This window comes from Zea mays, unplaced genomic scaffold, assembly GCF_902167145.1.
Source record: "Zea mays cultivar B73 unplaced genomic scaffold, Zm-B73-REFERENCE-NAM-5.0 scaffold_153, whole genome shotgun sequence".
NCBI lineage: Eukaryota > Viridiplantae > Streptophyta > Magnoliopsida > Poales > Poaceae > Zea > Zea mays.
In genome coordinates this window covers 32,989-59,412 of record NW_023366770.1, presented here as the reverse complement: position 1 = coordinate 59,412, position 26,424 = coordinate 32,989, and the positions used below count along the sequence as shown (strand labels likewise).

The 26,424-nt window shown below is 44.4% G+C and overlaps 2 protein-coding genes across 2 annotated transcripts; both read right to left on the bottom strand.

Moving 5' to 3' along the window:
- Nucleotides 1-5,260: 5,260 nt before the first annotated feature.
- Nucleotides 5,261-8,239, bottom strand: LOC118473866 (putative ATP synthase protein YMF19). The gene has a single exon (XM_035963641.1). The coding sequence runs from the start codon at nt 5,837-5,839 to the stop codon at nt 5,378-5,380; it is 462 nt and encodes a 153-aa protein (XP_035819534.1). The 5' UTR covers nt 5,840-8,239; the 3' UTR covers nt 5,261-5,377.
- A 1,853-nt stretch (nt 8,240-10,092) lies between these two features.
- LOC118473865 (NADH dehydrogenase [ubiquinone] iron-sulfur protein 2-like) lies at nt 10,093-17,408 on the bottom strand. The gene is made up of 5 exons (XM_035963640.1): nt 16,077-17,408; nt 15,171-15,239; nt 13,408-13,873; nt 12,176-12,419; nt 10,093-10,484 (listed from the first exon to the last, which is right to left on the bottom strand). The coding sequence occupies exons 1-5, from the start codon at nt 16,217-16,219 to the stop codon at nt 10,222-10,224; spliced, it is 1,185 nt and encodes a 394-aa protein (XP_035819533.1). The 5' UTR covers nt 16,220-17,408; the 3' UTR covers nt 10,093-10,221.
- Nucleotides 17,409-26,424: the final 9,016 nt, after the last annotated feature.

Sequence of the window (26,424 nt, the reverse complement as noted above, 5' to 3'; positions counted from 1 at the left end):
AAAAAGAAGAGATGCACTTCCGGCTGCCTGATAGAGTGAACGATTTGGTACGTGGTAACGCTGTAAAGTCGATATCTCACCCATGAATAGAGGGCTGGCTAGCATCTCACCTCAAAAAAGAGAAAGTTGTCTCACCATATCATATGCTCGTTTTCTAAATCCAGTGTTATGCTCTCTTCTTTGCTTACACCTGTTACGCACCTCTTGTGCAGTGACAACACTACCCGGGAGTTTATCTTAGCTGTCTGGGACTTACTCTCCTATCCACCACTGGTACTAGTCTGTTGGCCAACACTTTAGTAATGATCTTGGACAATAAGGAAGGCTGATTGGTCTATACTTTTATTCTGTTAATGGAGTACTGTAGAAGAGTTCTCCCAACCCAAGTATCTTCGGTTTCAGTTCTCTCTCTCTTTTTGACCTGCTACTCTGCTGTTGTTTTGGCCCTTCAAGGGAGGGTTGTTGAATTTCTGAATTAAGAATTAAGTAAGTAGAGCAGTTAGGTTATGAGCCTTGCGAGCTGTATGGGGGAGAACATAGCCTTTTGGCTTGGAATAATAAGTACAAAAAAGGAAAAAATCTCAATATGACAATCTGAATTACTTGATGCAGTAACATCAGGTTGTTCTGTCGTTCGACTTATCGTTCATCTCGCTGTACTTCTCTATCGAAAGATAAGGGTTCATCGAAGAAAGGGAAGGGAACTATCCGCTCTTGTCCTTCAATGAAAGCAAGCCGGATCCGATGAAATCTTCACTCGGTAATAGTATAGAGTAGAGTGCTCCATTGATAGTGGTGGATTGGACTTCTTGAAATAGATATATATATGTGAAAGAAAGAGATGGTTTCTTGCTCGGTGAAAGGAATATCACTATCCCTCGTCCTAGGGTTTTCCTGCTTGATTCTCTTTTCAGTGAGGGATGCCCACTTAATCTTAATAAAGTAAGTAAAGAATGATCGATTCGATAGGAAGCACTGGTTCAAGGAATAACCCTTGGATGCTGATCTCTGGTTAAAGGATTAACCGTCGGATAGCGAGCTGGAATCGAACCAGCAATTGAATCTTGTCGCTACTTTGGCGGAGTAGACCGAGGGGGAATGTAGAGTATAGTTTACGACAAAAGGTGTTCTAGGACCAAAGGATCGAAGAGTGCGGCCTACTGTACTTGAGGATTAGGAATATGGAAGATAGGGTTCTCCTAAGACCTAAGAATAGTAGAGAAGCAAGGGTTAATAGAAGCACCGCTGATGTTGGTCCAATCTAGCTGGGCTGGATAAGAATCGGGAAGACTCGGGCAAACTGGCAAACATCGGATGAGATTGCACCTTACAACATAGAAGGAAGAACTAACATAACAATCATCTCAAAAATCCAGATGAAGGAGAGAAGGCAGCATACAAATAATAAATAGAATATCTAGGGTGGTAACACCTGCAACTCGGCAAGGAGAAGGAATCCCTGTAGTAGCGAGCAGTGTGATTAGATAAACCGTACCCCCTGAGGGGCCTGGCGATACGAACCGGTTGAATAGAAGAGCTTCCTTGGTTGGAACAGAAGATAGAAGCTGATTAGAAAACAGATGAGAGGCGGGCAGCATTGAGAAAAGTACTATACTTAACTTAGTTTTAGTTAGGGTCGGTTTGACTAAAATAAGTGAGTGGGACTCGCGAACTGGACAGTAAAGTGACAATAGGGTGGTCACTCGGAATACTTTTGTTAGGGAAAGCCTAGTAAAGTGGTCAACTAATAAATATTGTCAATAAAGAAAGGACTGGATCAGAGAAGTATGATGTAGTCCCCTTCCCTGGGTATCACGAACGGGGCATCACAACCATCATATCATTCGAGGAATGTTTCCATTCCGATACTGGCATCCGGAGTCCTCCCTACTGATCCTTCGGAGCCGGGGTGCAAAGGAAGCAAGAGCACTGGGAGTACGAATATCCTTAGTCCGAGGAAGGGTGCTATATCGGTGGTGCAGTTCTTACACATCATTATATCCATATTGGAAATCAAATAATCACCTGGCCCACCCCGATTCTCGAGAATCGAAGAGCTGACTTGCATTCGAGGGTAGTGTTAAGCAACTTCCGGATATGATCGATAGGTTTCACCGTCAAGCAAAGCAAATAGGAGAAAGAAGAGAAGTAGCACCCGCTGGGCAGGATAAGTATCTATCAGTTGGCCATCTCCGCCTAGGCCGGCGGAGACTATCCATAGGTTAAGTTGGTTCTGGTTGGAGGATTAACCCTCTGATTGTGATGCTTGGCTTTTGGGCCTCGGAAAGGAATAAAACTAGGCAAGCAAGGAGGGGATAAAGGACCATGGAACGAGGTAAAGGGCAACCCCTTGACCGAGGTGAAGGCGAGCCCGGATTCAAAGTAAGATGGATTGAAAAAAGACTCCTAAAACTGCCCCCGCTGGGGTAGATAAAAAACCTTTGTCCATGGCCTTACCTTGTAGGAAAGGATCGCTCGCTACTGGTAACCGTTAATTCGTAAAACGTATGTTTCGTAGGAAGCGGAATCCCGTGGAAGAATCAGTTTTCTCGCTGCGCTGGCTTATGTGATGTGGTTGGTCAAGCCTGCCTTTAAACGCAAGAAATCAAGCTAGGATTCTGGAAACCGGAAGGGTATTCCCAAGCTCACATTCCACTTCTGCAGCAGAGCTAATAGAGATTTGCAGAAAGGGATATGCAGACTAGATGCACGCTAAAAGTGCCAGGTTCCAGTCAAGAAGCAAGGCAAGAGATCCGCGGAAGAGATCCTGATTGTAGGTCCCGTTCCCTCAGATAGACTGGCCTATTTTGCCCCAGCTTCCGAGACCGGACTCGAGGAAGCTGCCCCTCCTGACAGGGATTGGACGCGAAGGATGGAGCATCCGAACATTGAATTCGAGCTAAGATTCTAACGAACAGCTGGAATAAAGAACCTATCCTTTCAGGAATAAGGAATGAGAAATGGAACAGAGAGTGGTTGGATGGAGTATAAAATCTAAAGGTTATATTATATATAGTAGTGGGAAGAAAAAAAGACAAGAAAACGATTGAATGTCAGGCAAAACAGTTCTGTAAGTCGCGGATCAAAGCCTGAAGTGAAGTGCCTGGTTGTCTTAGTATTATAAGTAAAGCATTTCATTCTCCGGTTTTGATTTCATTCTCTTTTGTGACGGTCTACTTGCTTGTGCTAAGGCTGCTGGAATGAGCCTTCTAAGAGTAGGTTTTGAGACAAGATCTTGATTGATCACTTAGTCTACCTTTTACTCATTTCTTCGAACCTCTATAAGTGTAAGAAAAGAGTGCATGTACTTTTAGTGGACTTTACTTTTTTCTATAGTGTGAGAGTACTTTCTGTTCAATCCAGTCGCTCCAGATCTGCCTAAGACAAAGCCTATAAGATCGTTATTAAGTAATGAATTTGCAAATAGAGAACTAAACTATAGGAATCAATCCAATTCTCGTTCTACAACAAGAAGAAGATCCATGAACTGGAACGGATGGAAGATAGCACTAGAAGTAAAAGAAATATTGAAAGGTGCGAAGCAATCACATCGCAACAAATAGGTATGTATTACTTTGAGTTTCTCGCTGAACTCCACTGGACACCGACCTCCTAAAACTGACCTCTCTGCTAATTCGAATCGAGGCTTACTGCCGCTTGGTACTATACTTCTTCCTGCCAGACTCTTTCAATACCCAGCCCTCTTAAGTGTTTTCAAACTTGGCTAGTTTATTCGAGAATGGAAGCTTTGTCCTACGGCCTGCAAATTCTTCTGCTCCTAAAGGAAGTTTCTGACCCAGCTTTAGATGATAGAGGATTTGACAAAGAGACCTCTTCCTGCCATACTGATCGACTATTCTCTTGAAATGCCATCTCATCCTTCGGCCTAGCTTTTTCATTTCTTCCTTATTGGATTCAAACTGTTTCAAAAGTTTGGTACTTGGTACAAAGTATATACCAACTTTCCTGGCTTCCCTAGAGGTTGTATTAAAGCCGGCTTGCCTAACAGCCTGCTCTTCTTTCCCAGACGAGCGAGACGGATTGTGGATTGAGTTTGAGTTCTTTTGCCGCTTGCGATTGATTAAGTTACATTACCTGCTGCACCGAGCATTGATTTGAACGAATTAATTACCAGACTTATTGGGGAGTGTGTACGACTTAGTGGAGTGTTTCCTTTTTAATAGAATCAGAGCAGAGGATTGAATCGCATGAATGGGTTGAGCATTTTAATAGATATACCCTTTTTCTTAGGCATCGATTCTAGGATTGAAGAAAGGGGAGATTTCCCACACTTTGAAAGATTCACCTATTGGGTGGGGCGTGTTTGAATTACCTACCCGGGATTTTTCATATTAACTGTAGCTAGGGAATTGACTGACTCTGATTAATATCTTTGTCTAGCATTTCCAAATTGCCTCAAGACTGATACAGATTTTACGGAGTTAATTACCACCGGGCGGCTTGCCCTAAGAGTATAGTTAAGTGGGTCAATTCCCAGAACAGACAGGGTTTAGTCAGTTCATTGACTAGTAAATGACTTGATCCACTCATTAGCATTGAGTGTTGTCTGTAATTTACTATATTATATTATATTATATTATATATAGTAGTAATGATGAGCACTTTTACCAGAAAGAGTTGACTGAGTTAATGGAATGGATTCGCTTGTTGGCTAATCTGAATCGACTTACTTAAGTGTGGTGTTACCAGGCTTGGAAAGAAAACTTCTTTATGTGTTTGATTTCCCTAATTTACTGGTACTCAAATACCTGCCAAGCATTCCCAATCTCAGTTTTTGTCACACAATAAGATCCAATTTGTTTAGACTCGTTAGGTTTGGTCACCCATTACCTTGAGTGAGGCCAAAGGTGTACACCTATTGTCATGAAGATGTGATCATATCCACCGAAAGGTCTTGTTCTAAGCCCAATCCTCTCGTCTTAGGTCCATAAACCAACAATAACGGGAGCTTCTCCTTTTTGGTTGACAACCTATGTTGGTCTGACTAAGCCCACTATCCTAATGGGAGGGTCCCACCTTGTGTCGGGGTAAGGCTCCACCTCATCTTGGGTTAAGGGCGAAGCTTGAAGCCAATTTCTTCACTTTCCGTCTAGGGCTTTGCTTGGCATTGGGCTTCGATATAGCTGGTGCTTTCCTGGTCTTGGATTAAACCTCAGCTCTCCTAATTCCGTCTATAGGTGGTTCAATCTTATAAGTTTAGCTTAGGTACATCGATTCAATCCTGCCCCAGGCGTACCTGAGACAACCCTTTCCTCACCCGAGAATTGCATTTCCGCTTCAGCTTCCGGCGCATCCAACTTTTTCTGGATCTAGGCAAGGATCCTCAGTCCTATAGAAAGAAAAGAATCTAAGTTCATTAGATTATGCTTCCTTGCCCGTGTGGAACATGTGTGAGCATTATGTTTTTCCAACAAGTGATCCGACTGGAAGAAGTGTTATATGAGGACTTCGAGATCAAATAGAGAATCTGTCTCTCCATTCCTCGTGAGCCACTTATTTCTCCGAAATCTGAGATCAGAGTGATTTTCCTCCTTTTTCCCAAATAGTCGACGGTCCATTGGGATACTTCGGATAAACTGGAGTACATATATGAGAGACCGGTGCTAAAACCTTTTCTCGAGATATCTTCCAAATTATTAGGGTCCTTGCTCCGGATCTTGTTCCCCCGGTGCGAAAGCAGTTGGTTCCGTAGTTTGAGAATTCTGCTAATTCCAAGTATTCCATTATTATTATTATAAAAGAGAATATAAAAAGTAAAGAGGAGAAGGCATAACCAGAAGAATTGTGAGAAATAAGTCAATTTATCAAGTTGAGGCATTTCGATTTCCAATCAAACCAACCCTCAAGACAGAAAAAGACTCCCTCCCAAAATAACCAAAAATACTAGTTGCCTTCTAACGCATAGACTAGAGCGTTTGTCCCATCCTTATCTAGTGGGCCAATGACATTACTATTCTACGCGTTTTCTGAGGAGCAACATGAGAGATAGACTTGACACCGACCCACGAAAACGAAACTTTTTAGTCTAGAAAGATTCCCAACCCGATATTGAGATCTGATGACTGAACACTCGTTTGAATAGCTCGAGGTGTCGACGGAGCTAACTTGTGAGACGGAGCTCACTTCTGAGATAGAGCTGTCTTCTTTCTCTTGGTTTCCATCCTTCCGTTACGAGATATCGTTTCGTACAATACTACTCTATGCAATATGCAATTTCGAGAAGAGAGCAGAGCTAGCCCACCGCATCCATCCAGCCTGAAAGGATTCACTCAACTGGACTCGCGGCTCTAGGTGATCCCAATGGATCCGTACAGGGTGATTTGAACTGCTCCTCTCGAGAAGATCGACGGATCGGGCGAGCAAGCAGGGAGAGTGCAGTATTGTGCTTGCGCCCTTAAATCAGAGAAATCGACAGGACAGATTTCGAGCCCGAAAAGAGAAAGTATCTCCTCTCCAATGAGAAAGTATCTCTCCAGCGAAAGAATCTCCATCTCCTTCCTTCGGGAAACAAACCTTCCTTCCAGGTAGATAGCATTTCCACAGGAAAGAGAATCCGTATTGATTGACGTATTGAAACAATCAAGTCCGTCAAGATTGACAGGCAAGTGCAAGTCCGTTGACATGACAGGATCAAGTCCGTAGACAGGATCTAGTCCCGATAGGGTTGGTTCAGATCATATAGCTTAGGCTCAAGTAGCAAAGCAAGTCCAGTAGGTTGTTTAGGTTCCGGTCATATACATATAGGTTGAGGTTCCGTTCCGGTCATATAGATGTTTAGGTGGTTCCGGTCATATAGGTCATTCCAGCTATAAGCTATAGAAGCTATAGATAGGAGATGGGGGGGAAAGCCACATTCATTATAGGCTATGCTATGGGAACGAGATCCTTCCTTCTGGGAGCACATGGATCAGTGAGTTCTGGCATGATTGCTAGAACGAACGGAATCTACTCTACTGGCGTGGCGCTGCTGTAATTGTAATCACTGAGATTCCTTCTACCTATGATTTATTTGCTAGTAATAGTTCGAGATGAGATTGGCACTGTCTCAAATCCCAGCACGAATGCTTGGCACTGTAATCCCAAATGCATGGCACTACAGTAATCACTTACTTTCATTCTACCTACGATTTATTTGGTGGGGTGGCATCTATATCAGCTGCTTTCTACTCTCAAGACTCTATGGAATTCCCTATCTTCTTCTCTGGCCAAGGGTGAATCAATCGATTCAATCAAAGCAACCCAAGCATTCAAAAGTATCCGTTTTTAATTCTTACTTTTGCCTGATCCGGAACCCTAACCCGCCCCAAAGATCACCCATACCCATCAAGAAAAAAGGCGCAACGAAGTGGGTTGTTATCGCGAGAGAGCCCAGCACTGGTTATTATGGTAAGTAGTCGACTTGGGTTGTACCATCGAAAGCAGAAAGCCCCCTAAGCAACGCACCAATCACCATTTCTTTTGCAATTGCATTTCTTTGAGTGCCAGCGAGTAAACGAGTTGGTATGACAAGAGATTCTTCATCATAGATGAGATGGCAGCCCGGCACCGGCACAAATAGACCTGATGGAGCTTGGAAAGATATATCTATGGATTGAGGGCCGGACTAAATCGGAAGGGCTCTCTGTTCTATTTATATTAGTAGTGGTAGACAGACAAATAGGCCCATTTTTGACCTCTTAAACATCCTTACATTGCTGCTTCAGTTGCTACCACTTTCCTAAACAATATTGGGAAGTTGCATGGAGTGCCAGCCACTATTGTATCTGACAGGGACAGGGTGTTCACTAGCTCCTTTTGGAGGGGCAAGCTATTGGACACTAAGTTGCAGTTGAGCTCTGCCTATCACCCTCAGACTGAGGGGCAGACTGAAAGAGTGAATGAATCAGTGTCTTGAGATGTATCTCAGGTGCTCAGTAAGTTCTACTCCAAAACAGTGGGTTAAGTGGTTGCCATTGGCTTGGTACAATTCGGCTCATCACTTCTGCAATCCTCTCCAGTTAAAGCACTCTATGGTATGGCCATGAACCCTCCACTGGAGCAGTGCCTCTCTTGGTTCACTCCACTCATTCAGATGTTCCGGATTTCCAAGTGCCAGGAAAGCACATGCTATTGAGCTGGAGCGGGAAGAGAACTGATTTCTTTCACTACCGACGGACGAGATCTGAAGTACTGAAGTAGTGATGGAATAGAATGGACGGATCGAAGTCGCGAAGGAGCCTGCCCATCTCAGCACCAAGGAAGAGATTGTTCGTTTTTGAATTTGAGCATGCATTTCTTTCAGTCTGTATCAAATCAAATCAAAAGTAGTGCAGATTCACTTTGAGACGGAATAGTCTCGGTAAAGGAAATAGGCTATTGCTGAGCATCTCTATATTGATCTTCGCTTTTACGGACAACCTTTCTTTCTGTAGGTTTAGCCACCGATCCCGGAACTTTGAAATGTAGCAGCGGTGTTATGATTGCCCATGCAGTTTCGTTTGAGCTGCCGCAAGCAAGTAATTTTGGACGATAGGTTAGGACTTCTCTTATCAAGTTTTGAAGTTTGGACTTCTGTACGAGCTAAACCTGACTCGCTTTCAATCGTAATTTTTCTTACACATCTAAATACCGATGATAGTTCACAGAGAGTGTGGTGAACAATGAATTTACAACGTTGCTACTCTCTTCTTACAGAAAGGAAGCGCACCTTGCCTAGCCTAGCTTGATGGGAAAGAGAAGATATGTTTTAAGCTTTCACTATCTTAAACATGGGAAAAATGTTGACTCATAATCAATGCTATGTTGTCTTCCTAAGCCACCGAAGAGTACAAAGTATAACTCACCAAGTAGCTACCCTGGTTGTTTGTCCAGGAAATGGGGAATCGAATCAATAAATAGGGAACTTAAATTGTCAGGTTAAGGGCGCTAAGCCTTCCAAGCCGTACCCGAGTATAACTGCCCGGAAGGTCGTTGAATTCGACTCTCAAACAGAAGACGATTTTTATGTACGTCTTACTCTTTAGAGTCTTTTTGATTATTGATAATACTTGATGTATGTAATAGTCTTGTTCTGATAGAAAACTCCACTTCTCTTGTTGTTTTTGTTGCAGGAAGCAGGAGAGGAGGCCCCTCTTTAAACATATGCCAGTTACGACGAGGATTGTGAAGAAAGCAATCTAGATGACAACGACAATTATGGTGATGATGAGATCGAATCACTTGTCAGAATACGCGCAATAAGCTGGTAAAAGTAAGATAATTTGGCTCTGCAGGTCGAAGTTGAGGATATGTACGAACCTTGAAAGAAGCCCACTTACCCACTCTTCTTTCCCCACCAAACCAACAAGTATACGGTTGGTGGGCCTCGGTTTCCTATGAGAAACCTACACCAGGAAATATTACCGATCGGAAAATGAATCGAAGAACTGAGGACGTTTCCCATACTCAAAAAACAGCTGCATAAATAAAAACAATATTGTTTTCAATTGGAATTTTCGTAAGGTTCCTTACATCGAAAACAATATTGTTGTATGTCCCGGACATAGTCAAATTCCCCACAACCAAAACAGTATTTTATAGAATATTTTGGCTGCCAGAATAATAATGAAAACGGGCATATCGAACCCCAGGAGCCGGCAAATTGTAAGCACCCCCTGCCGTACGAAACTTCCCTTGACTGCCTCCAGAATATGGGGATCGATAGGAAGAGACCCCTGGGACCCAAACCACATTACTAGAACTAGAAAAATGGGTAAGGCGGCCACCACGAGACGCATGGAGATCAGACAAAGTCTTACCGAAATTGGATTTCCTTTTCGCGTTGTTGAACTAAAAGTTCTTGAAGATGCCTGGGCTTGCTTGGTCAAGCCCAAAGTGAAAGATACGGTGATTCCACATAGCACATATTTCCATCTTTTTCAGCTCTGCTCCCAAAAGAGAAAGGGAGACTTGGATTTTGGTCGGCGTTGGTTTTTCCAAGGTCTTTTGAGAACGTAAACATGAACGGAAGTAGCGTAGGACACCCACACTCGAAGAAATGGATCGATAAGAACAAACCGAACCTACACAGACAGAGAGATATTTACTTTTTTCACATCTGTAACTAAAACTAAAGGGCTGCATTTTCACATTTCTTTAAATGTAAAAAAAGATGTAGAACTGAATAGCGCAGCTGTTTTGGCTCGCAATAAAGCAAGGGTCCTGATCGAGCAAGACTACGTCCTATCTATCTACCTCTCCAAACACAATATCTTGAGTACCTATGATGGTGACTACATCTGCTGGCATGTGATGTTTGGACATAGAATCGAGTCCTTGTGAATGGGCAAAGCCAGGTGCTCTTATTTTACAACGGTAGGGACGATTACTCCCATTACTGACAAGAAAGACACCAAATTCACCTTTAGGTGCTTCAACTGCGGTATAGGTAGAAGGAGCTGGTACGGAAAAACCTTCTGTATAAAGTTCGAAATGGTGAATTGAGGTAGAGTAGACCGATGATCCGGTAGTCATTTGGCCGGCTATGGAAAGAAAAAGCTTGCATCTGCTCCCCCTAAACTATAACAGGTCCCATCTCTCTCCAAACCTAACGTGGTAGTTTCCCATCATAAGGCTTTCCATCTATAGATTGATTGAGCCATTACCCACTAAGGATCCCATTCGTTCAGAACTCAGTTGACTGCTTCTATAGATAAGGCGGAACGTCCTTAGTTCAGCATTATAGCACATAGTCTCCGACGCTACTACAGCGCTTCGCTAATTCGAAGCGCCTCGCTATGATATGAGAATGACGCTTCGCTAACGCTCGGCTAAGTCGTCGAACCCTCGCGCTGACCATTCGCTTTCTCAGTAGCGAAAGCGCTTCTCTTTGCCCCTTAACTTAATCTTAATAAAGTAAGTATTTGGAAAAGAAAGAGATTCTTGGTTTTATTGCTCCCGCTTCCTCATCTGCGCTCGTCAAGCCAACTTTGCTTTTTGGGAGGTGAAAGAGGAAGCGGACATTTCGAAATGACAGCATCGAAGATGTCTATATACACAGGAACGCTTATTCCGGACTGCGTTCCGGAAAAAGTAGCCTACTTGACAGAAAGGGCGGGCACTCTCGGCTCGGGGGTAGGCACTCTCGTCTTTCAACCCCACCGTCACTTTGAATTTAGTGGGGCACTGTTTACTTTACTTACAGCCTCTACGAGTTGCAAGTGAATGGGGCCGGTGCGTGTGAACGGAAGGGTTCATCAAGCCATTTTAACCCCTAAACAAAATAGGAAGAGGGGTACTTGACTAATAGGGGGCAATTGCATCGCACCTGACTGTGAGGGACCTCTTGATACCTTATGTTCACTTCCTAACTAGTAGCCGGTTTCCTGTCGCGGAAGCCTTTTCCCAGTGCGCGGAGCCGAAGGTGTTAGTGCTTTCTCATGGGGTCAATAATGCTAATCCCTCTTTTTGTGCCGGGAAGAAGATAAGACCTTCTCTTGGTTTCCCAACCTGTTGCTTCTAAAGGCTGCCCTCTCTCGGCTGGATTTTGGTCCAGCCTACTACGAGGATCCCGTATCCCGTACATCGTCTTTCTCCCTCCTGGGTTCCCGTGGTTCCTATGCCGCCGCGTTTCCCAGTCCTTTTCTTTTTTTAGTGCTTCGACCCGAAGCGATAGCTTGACGCGTTTTCCGTGGATAAGATGGCAGCGCTCCAGCTCACTAAAGAATGGGACGGCAGTGGTCCGCCGGCAAGCTCGTTCTGATCTTGGACGCAGTACATTGGAATCCTGAAGCACCACCACGAACGCTACCGCGCGTGCGCCTGCGGTGCGGTAAGGCACCACCCTGTTGTGCCAGCAGCCAACTCCGGCGTGTCAGCTTAGTTATCCTCATCAAGCCACAACCTTGATGTCTAGCTTCCCAACTGGTAGACGGTTCCCTTTCCCCCGGATCAATGAAGAAGGGAGAAGTCAGTTGATTCTTCCGAAGAACCGGAAGCGAAGCGCTATGCCGGGGCGAGGGGACGGGAAAAGAAACTACTCCGAAGAAAGATATTGGGGTTCCCAATGCTTCTCCACGCCCAACGAGATGCGCCAACCTCGGGATGCTTTACTCCTAACCCCACGACGGTTCCGAGACGGAGCTTAACCTGAGTCTCGGTTAAGAACGGCGATGATCTACGTTTCACACGGCGCACGATTCCATGGATAGTTTCATTCGAGATCGTGATGGAGGACATAGCTTACGATCATCGGCTTTGATCATGCCACTAGGCATTCGATTAGGACATTGCACAATGATCCGAACACTTTGTCGCATCTCTTCGATACGAATACAGTAACGATCATAGCGATCTCCTCTGGTACCTACTGGTACGTCAAGATCCGATTGGTCATGAACATCGTAAGGTGCTGCTCTTCGCGAATCCCAGCATACCCCAGGTTGGGATGGGTAGGCCCACCACTTCACTTTTTCACTTTCACTTAGGCCCGGGCCAAGTCAGTGGGGGGACCCTGTCGGGCTCCTTCCCCCCCAAAACAAACTGTACGTGGGAGTTTCCCTTCATACGGCTCGAATCATTCTCAGATGCCCCGAGAGGCATCTTTCCTTATGATCTGGTGGTTCACACGCGCGCAAACGAGCACCGGCCGCAACAGCAAGGAACTATGACCAATAGAGTCAGACACAGAGCGTCATACTTCTTTATCTTGTGATGGTTGAGGAGTTTCTTTCTCAGAGGGTGCGGGACGCTTGCGGAGTCCGTACCACCACAGGTCGTTCTTGGGCAGATCCCGCTCCTAAACATAAGGGAGGGATAGGGGGAAAGGGGCCGGGCCTATCATATAAATAGGGTTGTAGAAAGACCACGTATTTTCATTCGACGTTCCGGGGCGCCCGATTCGATCAACGAATTTGGCGAGCTGATCTGCTTTGATCCAGGAGAAAGCCCAGTCAGCCACCTTTTCGGTGCAGGTCACGTGACCTACAGCTCGGCCTTCGCTTTTTGAGACTTCCTCTACCCACATCTCTATGTGCCCGCAGCACTTTCATATGGAGAAAGATGGGCTTACCATGTTCCATCAATAGCACCTAACCTATGCCGATTTTGGCGGACCGTGCTCCACCCCGGTGAACTCATGCGGTTCCGACGTGCCCAGAGGCCAGAGGCGAATCCGTTCACGGTCCGTAGGACCAACACCATTCGAAGGTTGATGGCCCGCCTAGAATAGGAATCTTTGACTGGGCTTACACACATTCGCTCACTTACGCTGTCCCCCCTCAGCTCACCCTAGCCCCGGGTACGTCGTCTCCAAGGCTTCACACAAAATCTTCACTGACAACATATGCATGCTTTTGTAGGGTCGGGCAGAACCGTTGTTGCCTGATGGGAACTTCCCCCATATTGCTATCAATGTCTTCATGTCGCACGACCTCTTAACATTACACCACTGAATCCCCAATCCTTTGCTTGCTGTGCAGTGACAGTACCAATATCCACTAATCGTTGTTTCCAGATACGGTTGCCGGTTGACATCTCTTCTAATTCGTCGATACGAGAAGCAAATTGTTGTGTGGAGGAATCAATATCTCGACATAAGCCAAGAGGCAGATCTTGTGCCACTCCACCAGGTCGTATGAAACTGGCATGCATCCTGGCTCCCGGGACTCTTTCATAGAATTCCAACAATTTCTCCCGCTCCTCAAAAGCCCAAAGGAACGGAGTTGATGCTCCCACATCCATAGCATGAGTAGTTGAAGCAAGTGAATGATTTGAAATTCGAGTTATTTCACAGAATAACACTCGTATATATTGAGCTCGTAATGGTACCTCACAATTCAAAAGTCTCTCTACGGCTGAAGAATGAGCGTGTTCTTGGGCCATCGTAGAAACATAGATAGGGTCAACGACGGAACGAACAACGAAACTTTACGACAGCTTTTTCGTACACGTTCACTTGCATCACATACACAAGTGCTCTCTGAACCGTGCAATAAGGTCACCCATAACACGGCTCTCCCACTGGAGTTACCTTAGCCCCGGGCCATGCTATTCCATGATATTGGAATAATGGCAGCCTAACTACTTATTATCATCGTCTTGAAAGCTGGGCGCCTTTTGAATATGAGTGGGGCTCCTAGTCTAGGCGGCGCCTTCGTGGAGCCAAACCGAAGGAAGAGCAAAAGGGCGAGGCCACACCCGGCTTCGAATAGGAGGGGGGCTTAGCTCTGGATCCCGCCTGCTTGCAGAAATGAATGGATCAGAAAGGGGGCTGGGTTCTATTTCCGGGCCGGGCAGGAGGTGAAGGCCAGAAGAAGAAGAGAAGTGCGCCTTCCCGGTAAGGAAGAGGATAAAAAGGTGCTGTCATCTATCTCGACCTGTTTCCCGAGGCGTTGGAAATGAAGACCGGCTCAGAGAATCACTGGCGTGCTTTCTCTCCCCCATCGTTTCGCCAACAAAGAAGTCATCCTTGACTTGACGATTGACCATTCCATCCCTACCGAGCCGCCTCTTCGAAGTATTTACCTCTGCCTTTCTTTTTTCTCCAAATATAAAAGAAAAAATAAAGAACCTCGTCTGTGATTTAATCGGCCCTAAGGGAGTTTACTCGACCCATTCTCCAGTCTCCCGCACTGCTCAAGTGTGCGACTCCGTATGAGGACCTCCTTCCCTTTTGCTCTGCCCACTCTCCGTTCACACGGTTATCAAAGCGGAGGAAGGGTGGGCAGCAGGTACCACGAGCCCTCTGTCCCACACATCTATCAAGAAGCAAGTGTAGTTCACCGGTTCCACCGAATGCTCCTATCTCTCGGCAAAGATCGTGTGAGTGTGCAGTTATGCTTCGGATGCTTCGCCATGGAATAGATCGACTCTGTTCCCCTTCTTTTCCGGTGCACTCGCTTTATATCTCCGACACACAAGGAAGGACGTGGTGGGAAGAAAGCAGCCCTAGCCTCTGTCCGGTCGATCATTCCGCTGGCATCTTGCATTCACGCCTCCGTTTGACTGCCGCTCGGGAATGTAGTTGTAGATACGTGAGTCTTAGTGGGTCGTTGGCTCCACCTCTTATCTCCTTCTACGACATGCTGTAGTCGTCGCCATATTCAATATGTCACTTAGTCATATCTGCCTCGCAGCGGGTCAGCACCCCCGAAAGAAAGGGAGGACTTCATTCAGTGACTCCGCGATCGCCCTCTGAATGATCAAAATAAGGTAAAGCTTGAAGATAAGTTTTGTACTCGATTAATTTCTCAGTCCCTCTAGTCGGGTGGGCGCCGGCCGGATCCCCCTGAAAACCGTACGTGCGGGTCTCCCCGCATGCGGCTCACGCCATTTGAGGTGGCCCAGCATTCATTCGCAAATCCTGTAGTGAAATTGAGACCGCTCGACCAGCAAGAGGATGCGCCTAGCGCTAGTTGCTCAATCCCTTGCTTGTTCGGAAGCTAATTCGCGTGTAGGCAGCGCTGTCTGTCTACCGTTGACTGTATCTATTCATTGATACATTGGCCCGCTCCCCCCCTCTTTTTCCAAGAATGAATGAGCTGCTCGGACCTTCCATTTCCGTCAAATGACCCGGCTTCCCCTGGCTCTTCCACCGTCCGGGCTCCCTTTCCTCCCTATGCTCCCCCGGCGCAGGCCCACCACGCTTCGCGCCTGCGGCGTTTTCGCCAGACGGTCTTTGCCAGTAGTGCCATCCTCCCCGCAGGCTGTCTGTATGGGTGGGTTGTCCCTTGCTGCTACGTTCTGTTAGGCGCTATGAATTACAGGAAATTAAGTGGTTGACTTGGACAGCAGGCGGGTTACACGTTCCACTGTGCCGAGATGTGAGGTGCAGGTGGTGATGATCACCCCGGGGTATGCGCTAGCGCCCTTGACGGGCACTCCAGGACCCGCCTACGCTCGCCCAGGTCGGTCCTCCGACCAGATGTGTGGATAACGAGGCCACCTTCACAACCTTCTCCCTTCTATCTTTATCCAAAGTCAGGTAGAGCGGTTCGCTTGAGTTGCTCAACCGTCCCTTTGCCCGGTGCTCATGATGCGCTACTCCACCGTGCTAGCGGCATAGGAGCCTACTCAGCGTCAGCGGCTTCGTGCCGCACTGGAGTGATCCAATATGTGGTTCCGCACGTTCCACCACTTCTCCGTTCATTTCCAATACTGATCGTGAAACACCATGAGCAGCAGGATGTTGAGGTCCGGAATTCGAAGTGAAATTCTTGATTTGCCCGTTCCTAGTCGTCATGGGAAAGAAATAAGAAAGAAATAAGAAAGAGATTATTCCCCTAGAGCTTGTCCCACCTGTACTAAAAATGCATCTCCGCGCGTCTACCTGGCGCTTTTATTAGCCGCCTTGCATGCAAGCGAAGCGCTATTGGCGGCAATTAATAGCTCACTGAGCGATGATTGATGCAGTCAGTCAGTGCCCTCGATTATTCCTGATAGAAGGATCATGGCGCCCCGGAAGCATTCCATCCAGCAGCAGCATCTCCTTCACAACCACGCGAGGACAAAACTGATGTTAGCTACATTCGAGCGTTCACCGCACAGAGGCGATCTCGAACACTACCTATGATAATAAATCCAAAGGAAAGGTCGATAAAATGATTCAATCTGACTTTATCGGTATTCTGGATTGAGTAAAAAAGGGATATATGAAGTTCAAGGCCTTGCCAAAACCGTCATGGCCCTATTATGTATAGGCCGTACTAAGCCAATAGCGAATAACAAACTCTTTCCTGCTCCCTCGACCTTAATTTAATTCACTCCCATCCTGCCAAGCCTCAGCTGCCAGCGCATTGTATCTAAGCACACTGTGGCAAATTGATACAAGTAGCTAAAGATCTCGCATCCGAGGCCGAACGGTTAGGCAACACTAGGGCGCCTGGGTAAAAATTCCGTTTACCAAACAAGATGTCGAGAGGCGAACTCTGTAATTCCCCTCCTGCAAAAGTGATAGCGGCTGTAGCATCCGTGTGGAAGAGGGTAAGCTTTCGGCAACACCTTTTTCAGATTGGAAAGGATGAATACTTGTGTTGGGTCCTGCAGACCAGGATAGCCTCAGATCAAAACCGAAATGTGCCAGGGGTTGATCATAGAAGCCAGGGCAATAAGTATTCTGGAATTTTAGCGCTTATGTAGCTAATAACTCTGCCACCTGAATACTTGATTCATTAAGGTCGTCACCCTATACCCATCATATGAGGAGCTTTGGACCAAATGGTGCCTAGCCTTTCGAAAGGAAGCCTGTCTGTCTGTACACACCTTATGACTCGAGTGTACCAAAAGAGATCGGATCCCGATTCAATACTTCCTAGATTTACGGGTTGTTCTTCGCTGAGAGCTTCTTCACTCAATTACCAAGATTCAATCGACTTTCTTTTCCGCTCGCTGCCCGATGCGTTCTTTATTAAAGCCCAGCTATACGTGGAAGGATAGGTGGAAGGCACATGCTTCTCTTTACGACGTAAAGGAAAGACCTCTTTTATAATTCTATACTAGTTCCTATGGCGTAAAGGAAAAGAGTTTCATTTCGGCTATTACATCTATGGGTCAACGAGTTTCTGGAGTCTCTTAAAGAGGGGATCGAAGCAAGGTCCAATCCCATTATTCTAAATTATTCTAATACGAGTATCTCACAGATGAAGAAGTGAGCAAGCCTTTCTCCAATGGATTCTAACAGCGCAGACTAGGCATCTTTATCAGATTTCCATTTCTATATTAGTTTAGTTTAGTAAAGCCCCTTTTTTAAATCCTTTCACGCTTTCCCTTTGCCGAAGGCCGGCCTCTTTAGTTCCTACGTTTTCGGAAAAGAAGGTGAGACGCTAGCTAGCAACGGGAAAAAACGAGTAGTTAAAGATGTGAATGTAAGACTACTCGAAAGTACTTCCATTTTTATTATATTATATAGTTTCTAATAGAGAGTACAGTTGTATCTATGTGCGAAACGACGAAAGAAAGATGGAAGGCCCAAAGAGCTCTACAGTAGTGCCCCGGAATGGGGTCGTAGAGCCGGTAACCCACTCTGTTTAGTATTTTGATTTCGTTCAAGGTGTTGCTCTGTCAAATAGAGATTGTGTGGGTGTTCAGTCTACCACTCATGTTCACGTTCTACAAATCTAAGGGAGTGCTCCTAGACTGGACGACTTCCCGTAAATAACCTAGTTCATGTTCCTTTGAAAGAAATAAAATGAAAGCTTTTGAAGCGAAGATGTCAACGCGGTGCTAGGTTTGCGCCGGCCACGATTATTTATAAGTATATTGGAAAGAAGAGTGACTAGGCTACGGTCTAACTTTTTCTTCCTAGCGGAGTTCAATACGAAAATAAAGGCGCTCCGCGTTGGGAATGGCGTACGTAGTACGGGTGGTATTTCCGGTATAACTGATCAGGGTTGTTCTGAAAGCAAGTCAATTGGTGCTTTGGAAAGTGAGTGCCAGAGGCTAGTCACTGCTTGGTTTACAGAAGGGAAGGAAGAAAGAGATACCGAAGCAGATTCAGTATAGAAAAGAAGAAATTGATACCATTCATTCCAGCTTATTTGATACCCACTTAAAGTTTCTATCAAACCATGTCTTTTTCTTCGAACGTCAATCTCGTAGGAATTTAGATTGGAAGTGTGGTATTGAAGGGCGAAGCCTTTACTCTTTTACTTGTTTCTTTGAATATAATATAACATAGTATTGACTACGCACTTCGAAAGATAATGGTGTATTCCGAGGATCAGTCCGTTTTTTATTGAATTCGCAAATTGATAGATCTGGATGATTAAAAGAATGATTCTTCCCTGGGTATTTCCCCGCTACCATTATGGAAATTGGAGCTTTTCAATTCCATTTTGGAGATGCTCGTAACGATTTTTTTCTTTTGGGTGGGCAAGAAAAGGATTTGACTCTTGAAGATATCAACTCATACGCCTGCTCCATACATTAAAAAACATTTTGGGTACTTTCTATTAGAATGGATAAATAGAAATGGGTACATTCCTCTTTCTCTTTCCTGGCCAAACTACCAAAAAAAAGAAGAGAGAGAGCTGTAAGAGCGGTAAAAGCAAGCTCGGTGGCCCGGTTCACTACAGGTTGATGTATCCTTTTGAAAGAAAAGTCAATCTCTCTAAAAAATAAGCACTTCAACAAGTCAGGGCCCTTTTTTATACAACTCCTATGCGTAATTGATAGCTTTTTGGTATTCTCCATATATACTACTAGGTACGAAATAACAGGAAAGATAGAAATAGTGACTTTGGCTTCAAATAGAGAGCAGCTTAAAGGGAAGGAGGACAGCTCTGAAAAAATAACTGAACACTGGCTAGGAACTGGGCTGCACTAAGCCCGGCACTTTTTGGGCTTCTTCATGAATCTCGTTTTCAGGTAAGGTCAGACTTATTGAATATATATCTGAAAGAAAGCAAAGGAATGAATCGTTTTTCCAATTACCTTCTCTCGAAAACCATAGATCTTCTGGTTACCATTGACTATCCGGCACTTTCGTCTGTAGAGCGAAGCAAGAAATTGCATGGAAGGGCTTGCCCTGCTAATATCAGCCTTGTTTGGAACAATAGATGCAATCCATTTCAGTGTATGTCACTGAGTTCACCATTGCAGTTGAGACGTCAGGCAATTGAGCGTTCCCTAGAGTTTGGTTCAAAGGCTAAGGACTCCCCGCCGCCTTCATAAGGGCACTAAGGCGGAGCACTGAAAAGAAAATGGGGCACCCATGTTTTACCAGTCCCGGATCTCAGGGCCGTTTTGCACATGAACGAAATCGAATTTCATTGCGGGAAATTTGGATTTCATGAGGGAGGAAAAGGCAAGGCGGAGGGTGGAGAGTCGTACAATGCATTGGTGGGATGAAGGTGCTAGCTTGGCTGAGATAGGAAGTTTCGATGTGTATGTAGATTTGGTTCTAGTGCCCCCACCCTTTTCGAGATCTGTCAGGATTTAAAAGATGTTATAGTGTAAACTATAGAGAAATGGAATGAATGAAATGTATCTAAGAAGAAAGGAAGCCATGCTCCATCCTGTTTATAAAAAGAACATCACCTCCCTTCCCTTTTTGGTTAGATACCGCTCCGTTAGGTACTAATGCTTCTACCTATCACCCTCCGGGTGAGTTTGAGAGCTGTGTTTTTTCCAACGTTAATAGCATTCCGCGAGAAAAGAGAAAAGTCATCTACTGATGTTGTCAGCGGAGTCCCTCGTCCATCCATGTATGAATAGCGGTATCCCCCATTTTGGACAGTGATGAGGTAGTCGACGCAATTTGCATGTGTATTTGCGTTCGGCTTTGCTACTTTCCTTCTAGACTATAAAAGAATGTCCGCGGAAGGGAATAGTCTACGTGGCCCGGGCCCGGGGTAGTCTTTCAATTCCTTTATCGGGTGGGAGAGTTTAGAACCTGTTAAGCCAATAGCTGCAGCTTTAGTCACACTAGCTACATCAGTGGATCATGGATTTAGCATACCACCTCAGAATAGTCTACGTGGCCCCTACTTTTATTTTACTACTTTTTTTTCCAGTAATGCAGACAGCCCTTTTTAAAGCGCTAGGCCGGGCAGTTGGTACGAAAACAGAACCATTAGTGGAGTAAGATCCCGATCAAAGCAGAGCGGTCTAATCGAAATAATCATATCTAAGAGCAGGCAGGCACACGACTGGATATCAAAGGTGGGGCTCCCCTCCTCTACTCTACTCTACTCTACTAAATGAAATGAAATGAAATGAAATAGTATTTGTATTTGGGTCGTCTTTGTGTTCGATTCGAATAGAAGCGCCATTGTCATCCGCTGCAGTTCTTCATAGTCCGTCCTAGTAAGCTGGTAGGTTGGTGGATGTGAACATAAACTCCTCATATTTCCTACTGTTGCTTCCTGTATAAAGGAAGAGTTGTCAGACAATGATACTCTTTCCAAATCTGCAATCTTCGTCGTTGTAATGCCTCAGTCATCAATAGTAGATAGTTGCTCAACTATGCAATAAGGATTTTCCTCTCCTCACAGATTGGAGGACTTTCACTTGACTCACTAGTGGGTTTTGCCTCGGGAAACAAGAATATGGATTTGAGCAAGTCTGTTTTCCCATGGGCCTACTACCTGCTATTTTCAAAGCGTAGAGGACCCGCCTTTCTGATCAAAGTATGCTTCCCTTATGGGCGAAACCACTGAATCGGACGGATCCTTTTTTTCTTGGATTGACCAGGCCAGCTTCTCCACCCAATTCTTTTCTTACGAGACGAGATAGGCACAGTGTCAGGGTCATGTGATGTGAATGGTTTGTTTGATCTGTTTCTTGTCCCTATGGGTTTGATTGGCAATCAGGATATCGGTCGCTTGGCACTAGTCGAATAGGCGATTCAGTCGTGATAGTGCCATCCCTTGCCCCTTGGAGTGAGTTGAAAGCACTCTTCCAGCTCTTGATTCGCGGAATTCATTACGAAGCAAGATTTCATTTCATTTCCATTTACGTCATTAGCAAAACAAGCAAGATTCACCTCAGGATACGACGAATTCTGGAACACTTCCTTGATTGATATATGCATTTTCTAGAGCAGGCACCATTGACTGCTTCTTCAACGTCTATACTATACGAGACGAGACGAGTTATTGTACGAGTCAAGCTTGCTCCAGACCAAGCTCACTTTACACGGGCTTAGAACTCAACCTGACCCAACAAGAAAACGGATAGACGCAGCGCAACGGCTTGATAGCCTGACTCAGCAAGAGGCGAGGATGCACGTGACTAACTAAAACAGCTTTCGCGCTATCAACTTCTTTGATCGAACCTGGCCTGGCGATTGAAGCATTCGAGATATAGAAGAAACTGCCCAAGTCAACCGGATATTCCAAAGCAAGGGTTATGAATCAAAAGAGAAGTGCCAGCTGGATCTCTGGTTCAAAGTTCAGGGCATGGAATTGATTCGTATGCTCGTTCTCTCGCTGAGCAGAACCATCTCTGTCTGAGAAGACCCAGTCTCCCAGTGTTTCTAGAAAAGGAAATCCCATTCGTCAACCTAAATGGAAGGGCAGGTAAGGGAAGGCCAGCAGGAAATTCAGTAAGTAAGGTATCTCAGTGCCAGTGCTCTCCGGTTTCAAGTTGATGCGGGCAGTCGTGGGGACAGGCAAAGATGGGATGCCTTACTAGCAGGAATGAAAAGGTATGTATGAACCAACAAAGGTCAAGTAGACGAACACATATCCACTCCACTAGAGAAAGCGTCGAACCAGGGAAGAATGAATGGTTAGAACCAGTCAAGGGTGCCGTACTCATGCCTACGGGGAAAGAGACTGATCCGTATCTGATACGCCTTCACTTCTTTCGAGCTTCTTATTCGATTTCTTAAATGACTTCTTCGGGCCTTACCCTAGACTACCTTCACTTAACTTAATGCAGAAGCCAGAGTTCGAGGAAAGCGGTAGTTGGTTATTTCGGGATGAATTTCTATTTCTAAAATGTGGATGAACATAAATGGACGGAAACGAGAAAAATGCATAATTCATATAAGTTCATTCGAAAGAATGAGGATTCATGATGTCTCTTCCCAACCATTCTTCCTGAGGAAGGCACCTCCGATCGAGTCCTTAGCGCCATGGATATTCTTCGCAGTGCCTTTGGATGCTTCTCAGAAACCGCCTCTTTCCACTGGCTATATGAAATTCCAAATGAGACTTCCCTGCGTCGCCAAAGGAATGGGAAACTTCTTGGTTCGAAACCTTTGATCCTATGCCGCCTGTCTGAAAATAAATATAAGCAAGGCACCTATGACTACGAATCCGAAGGCCAAGCATGCGGATTTGACATGGTTTCCCACTTTTCTCAGAGTCACTGGGCAATAGAAAAGTATACAAGCACATTTCCAATCTACATAAAGATACCAACCAGGTATCTACTTCAAAGACAGGGCGTCGGCGATCCTCTACTATTAAGAGACAGATAACAATGGTGCCGACAGAGATGGACAGAACTGAAGAGAATACCTCTCCGGAGAAGTCCTTACATGTCTCAAACTAAATAAATCCAACCTGCAAGAAGACACACAAAAAAGAAAAATATGAACTATCCTCCACTGACAGCAAAAAAATTGGCCGAAGTGAAAAGACTCTTGAAAAAGAGTCAGATTCCTGAATTGAAATATAGAGAATACGAGTATGAGGTTAGATATGAGAAAGAAATGCGTGAATTAGAATTGCAGAAAGATAAAATTAAGAGCGATTTCTTTAACTGTAATTATAACCCGATCAGGGAGTCAGTTAGGGTATCAACGGATAGAGACCCTGATTTAGAGGATGAAAAAAGAGAGCAGCTAGGAGAGTCTATGCAGACTGAATTGGAGAGACTAAGGCGGGGTGTAGAAGTCGGTACTTCAGAAGATATCAATGTTGACACAGTCAAACGTTGGGGTTTGCAAAATAATAAGTACAACGCTGAACACTGGATCCCTCCAGGGGGTCAGCGCACAGCTGAGGATATGGGAAAACTCTACCAATTCTGGGATGAATTCATTGAAACATATGAAAATGAGGTTATGATGAATTCGGGGTACAGGGAACCCTTAAATAAAGATAAAGTGTTTAATACACTACTAGATCATTCTAATAATAAGACCAATCAGACGGCTGAGGAATTAAAAGGCATTCAAACTAAAATAGAACGTATGACTATGTATTTTTATGAGGCCAATGTCTATGAATCATTAGGTCAGTTGAAGAATAAGTTCATCAATATAGATGAGCAAACAGCAAAGGATTACCTTCTTGATAAGTTAGAGAAACCAGACGATCTAGATATCGTTAGAGCTATGGGCACCTATACACTGGAATGTATAGTTGTATTTGTCTTAAGCAAGCAGTTTAATGTGTTTGCTTTGGATAAGGCTAGTGTTCAAGTTGCTACATTGGTGAGTGAACTAGATTCCGCAGCTAAGATTGAGTATAATCGTATAATCGCTGAGGATAGAAAGCGCAAAAAAGCTAAGCGGGGTGATAAGCAGATAAATGAAGATGAAAACATCTTATTGCAAGATAAAGGTGTGGATACCTTTAATGGTGATGTACATTCCGAGCTGGATAGAAAGAAAAAGAGCATATCAAAACAAACGAATCGAAAAAGAGTTCGAATCAGTAAACATAAGGAGCCCGGTATAGGGGAAGCCCTGTTTGGCTGGCTGGCTAGCAGGAAATTGATAGAAGTCAAAAAACCTGTTTTTCTCTTTGATAAGAAGAATAAGAAGCCAAAAAATGTAATATACCCGGGCTATGTAGATTGTCTATTTGACATTAAAGATCTACCCTTCTGTTCAACCTTACCTATGGTATACCCTCCAGCCGATTGGGAATTACGGCCCACCGCAACCGCGGAAGTCTCGGATCCATATATAACGAATCTGACCCCTCTATCGAGTTATAGAGGTGGTTACCTCACAACCCTACAAAGGGAGAGTGGAGATAGTCCGACTCTCTTAAGTGAAAAAGATTATGGTGTATTTGACATACATATCGATCGCGAGATATCTCAACCAGTGTTGAGTGCTGTGAAGAAGCTTCAGCGGCAGCCCTATCGAATTAATAAATTAGTCTATGATTTTATACAAAAACATTGGAGTGTATTAGTGTCCGTGGGGCTTCTCAGGCCGAAGAATCTAGCTTTATTTAAACGAAAGGAGGCGCTCAGGCTACTATCTAGCCTTTTGTTTAAACACGAGGAGCTTTCAACGATTTATCGATATAGTGAGTTGAAATCTGTATTGTTAAAAAATATACACGCGTCAACCTTCGAACTATATACTATGAAAATAGCTGAGGCTTATCTAGATTATAAAATCTATTTTCCAATCTTTCTGGACTTCAGGGGGCGAAATTACCGCCATGGACCCTTCCATTTCCACGAACGTGATTTAGTGAGATCACTCATCATATTTGATGAAAGTGATGACTCAGCAGCACATACTATAAATAGTGATGTTGGGGATAGAATCCTCCATAATTTCCTTATATCAGCGGCATACCATAAATAGAAATTTGGTGTATACCGAGAGGCTCTGGAGTTTATCTCTAAAAAAATAGAAGATATGCAAAGTAAACCTACATTCTTTGAAAAAGATATCTTTGTGGATACACTGTGCTGCAGGCACCCATTTCAGTATATATCATCATGTATAAGTTTGAAGACGTACGCGGATACAAAAGACTTGTCTGTGCTGCGATACACACCAGTATTCCAAGATGCCTCAGCAAGTGCTTATCAGATTATGAGTTACTTTTTGTTGGATATTGATTATGGGATACATACAAATCTTTTAAAAAAACCAAATACGGATGGCAGATATATCAGGGATATATATGAATTCATGCGGGGTTGTTTAATAAACTATCTCATCGCTGAAGAAAAGATAGAACTAGCAATTAAACTACTTACGCCTAATGAAAAAGATCAAGAAAGTGTATTAGCTAAGATTGTTAGTATATTTGATCGCAATGTGGTAAAGAAAATGTTTATGCCCATGATGTATGGGAAAACCGATTATACCTTAAAAAAGGATGTTGAAGATCTATTAAAGGGTAAGTCGGATTCCGAGGGAATAAACCTAATTTCAAAACATATTTCTACATATTGGAAAGAGAATTTTGGAAAAATGAAAGATCTTATGGATCTTATCAATTATGTTAGCTGGTTTGGAGCAGGACAGGATAAACCGGTGGTATATAGTACGCCGTACTGGGTAACGCTGCAAACATATAAGCGGCGTAAACGCGTCAAAATGAAAATACAGTATGAAACAACCAAAAATAACGAAAAGGAGGTTAAAACAACATCGGCTAAAATGCTTGTACCGTTAAACGATAACGATATTAGAAAGAGCTCAACCTCAACCTTTGCCAACTTCATCCATCAAAAGGATGCATTTACTGCTATCCAGCTTGTTGAGTTTATCAATAAACTCGAGAATGCTTCCTCAATTCCTATATACGCAGTACATGATAATTTTATAATCTTCTCTTCTCCCTGGCTATCAACGGAAAATCTCCTATCATCCAAAAACAAGGGGTTTCTTACTTCGGGTGGCCAGTCTGCTTTCAAGACAGTTTCCTCTGCATAGGTTGAGGGGTTAGTCTTCTTGCTTGAAAGGCGGGGTATCTAATTTCGAATAGAGTTTCCTTGCTTGCCGCCTAGCTGATCTTGAAGATTGTGGAAGACTCCTACTGCCATCTAATGGTTCTTACCAAATCCCACTGTCCTTCTTTTGGGGTGCCGGGCTATCTACTATGGTATGCAAGAAATCAGCCATCTCTTCTATTGGAACCTTATGGTGACTATTTGCTCGCTCGGAAGTAGATCTGGATCTGGATATTTACTATTAGTATCTCTCTTTCTGGAGTGCCGTTCTAAGGTTTCTCTTGACTCAAGAATAGTAGGTGCGGGTCTAGTAGACGTAGACAGACAGTGGCATGATTCATATTC

Bases quoted from the DNA above. Each gene is read 5' to 3' on its own strand.
- LOC118473865 (XM_035963640.1), bottom strand. From the start codon at position 16,219: ATGACGACTAGGAACGGGCAAATCAAGAATTTCACTTCGAATTCCGGA. The intron at 15,240-16,076 runs GTGCGGCACGAA...CGCCCACCCGAC, and splicing joins CCACATATTGGATCACTCCA to TAGAGGGACTGAGAAATTAA. The intron at 10,485-12,175 runs CGTGCGCCGTGT...CGGTCTACTCTA, and splicing joins AATGAAACTATCCATGGAAT to CCTCAATTCACCATTTCGAA.
- LOC118473866 (XM_035963641.1), bottom strand. From the start codon at position 5,839: ATGCCTCAACTTGATAAATTGACTTATTTCTCACAATTCTTCTGGTTA.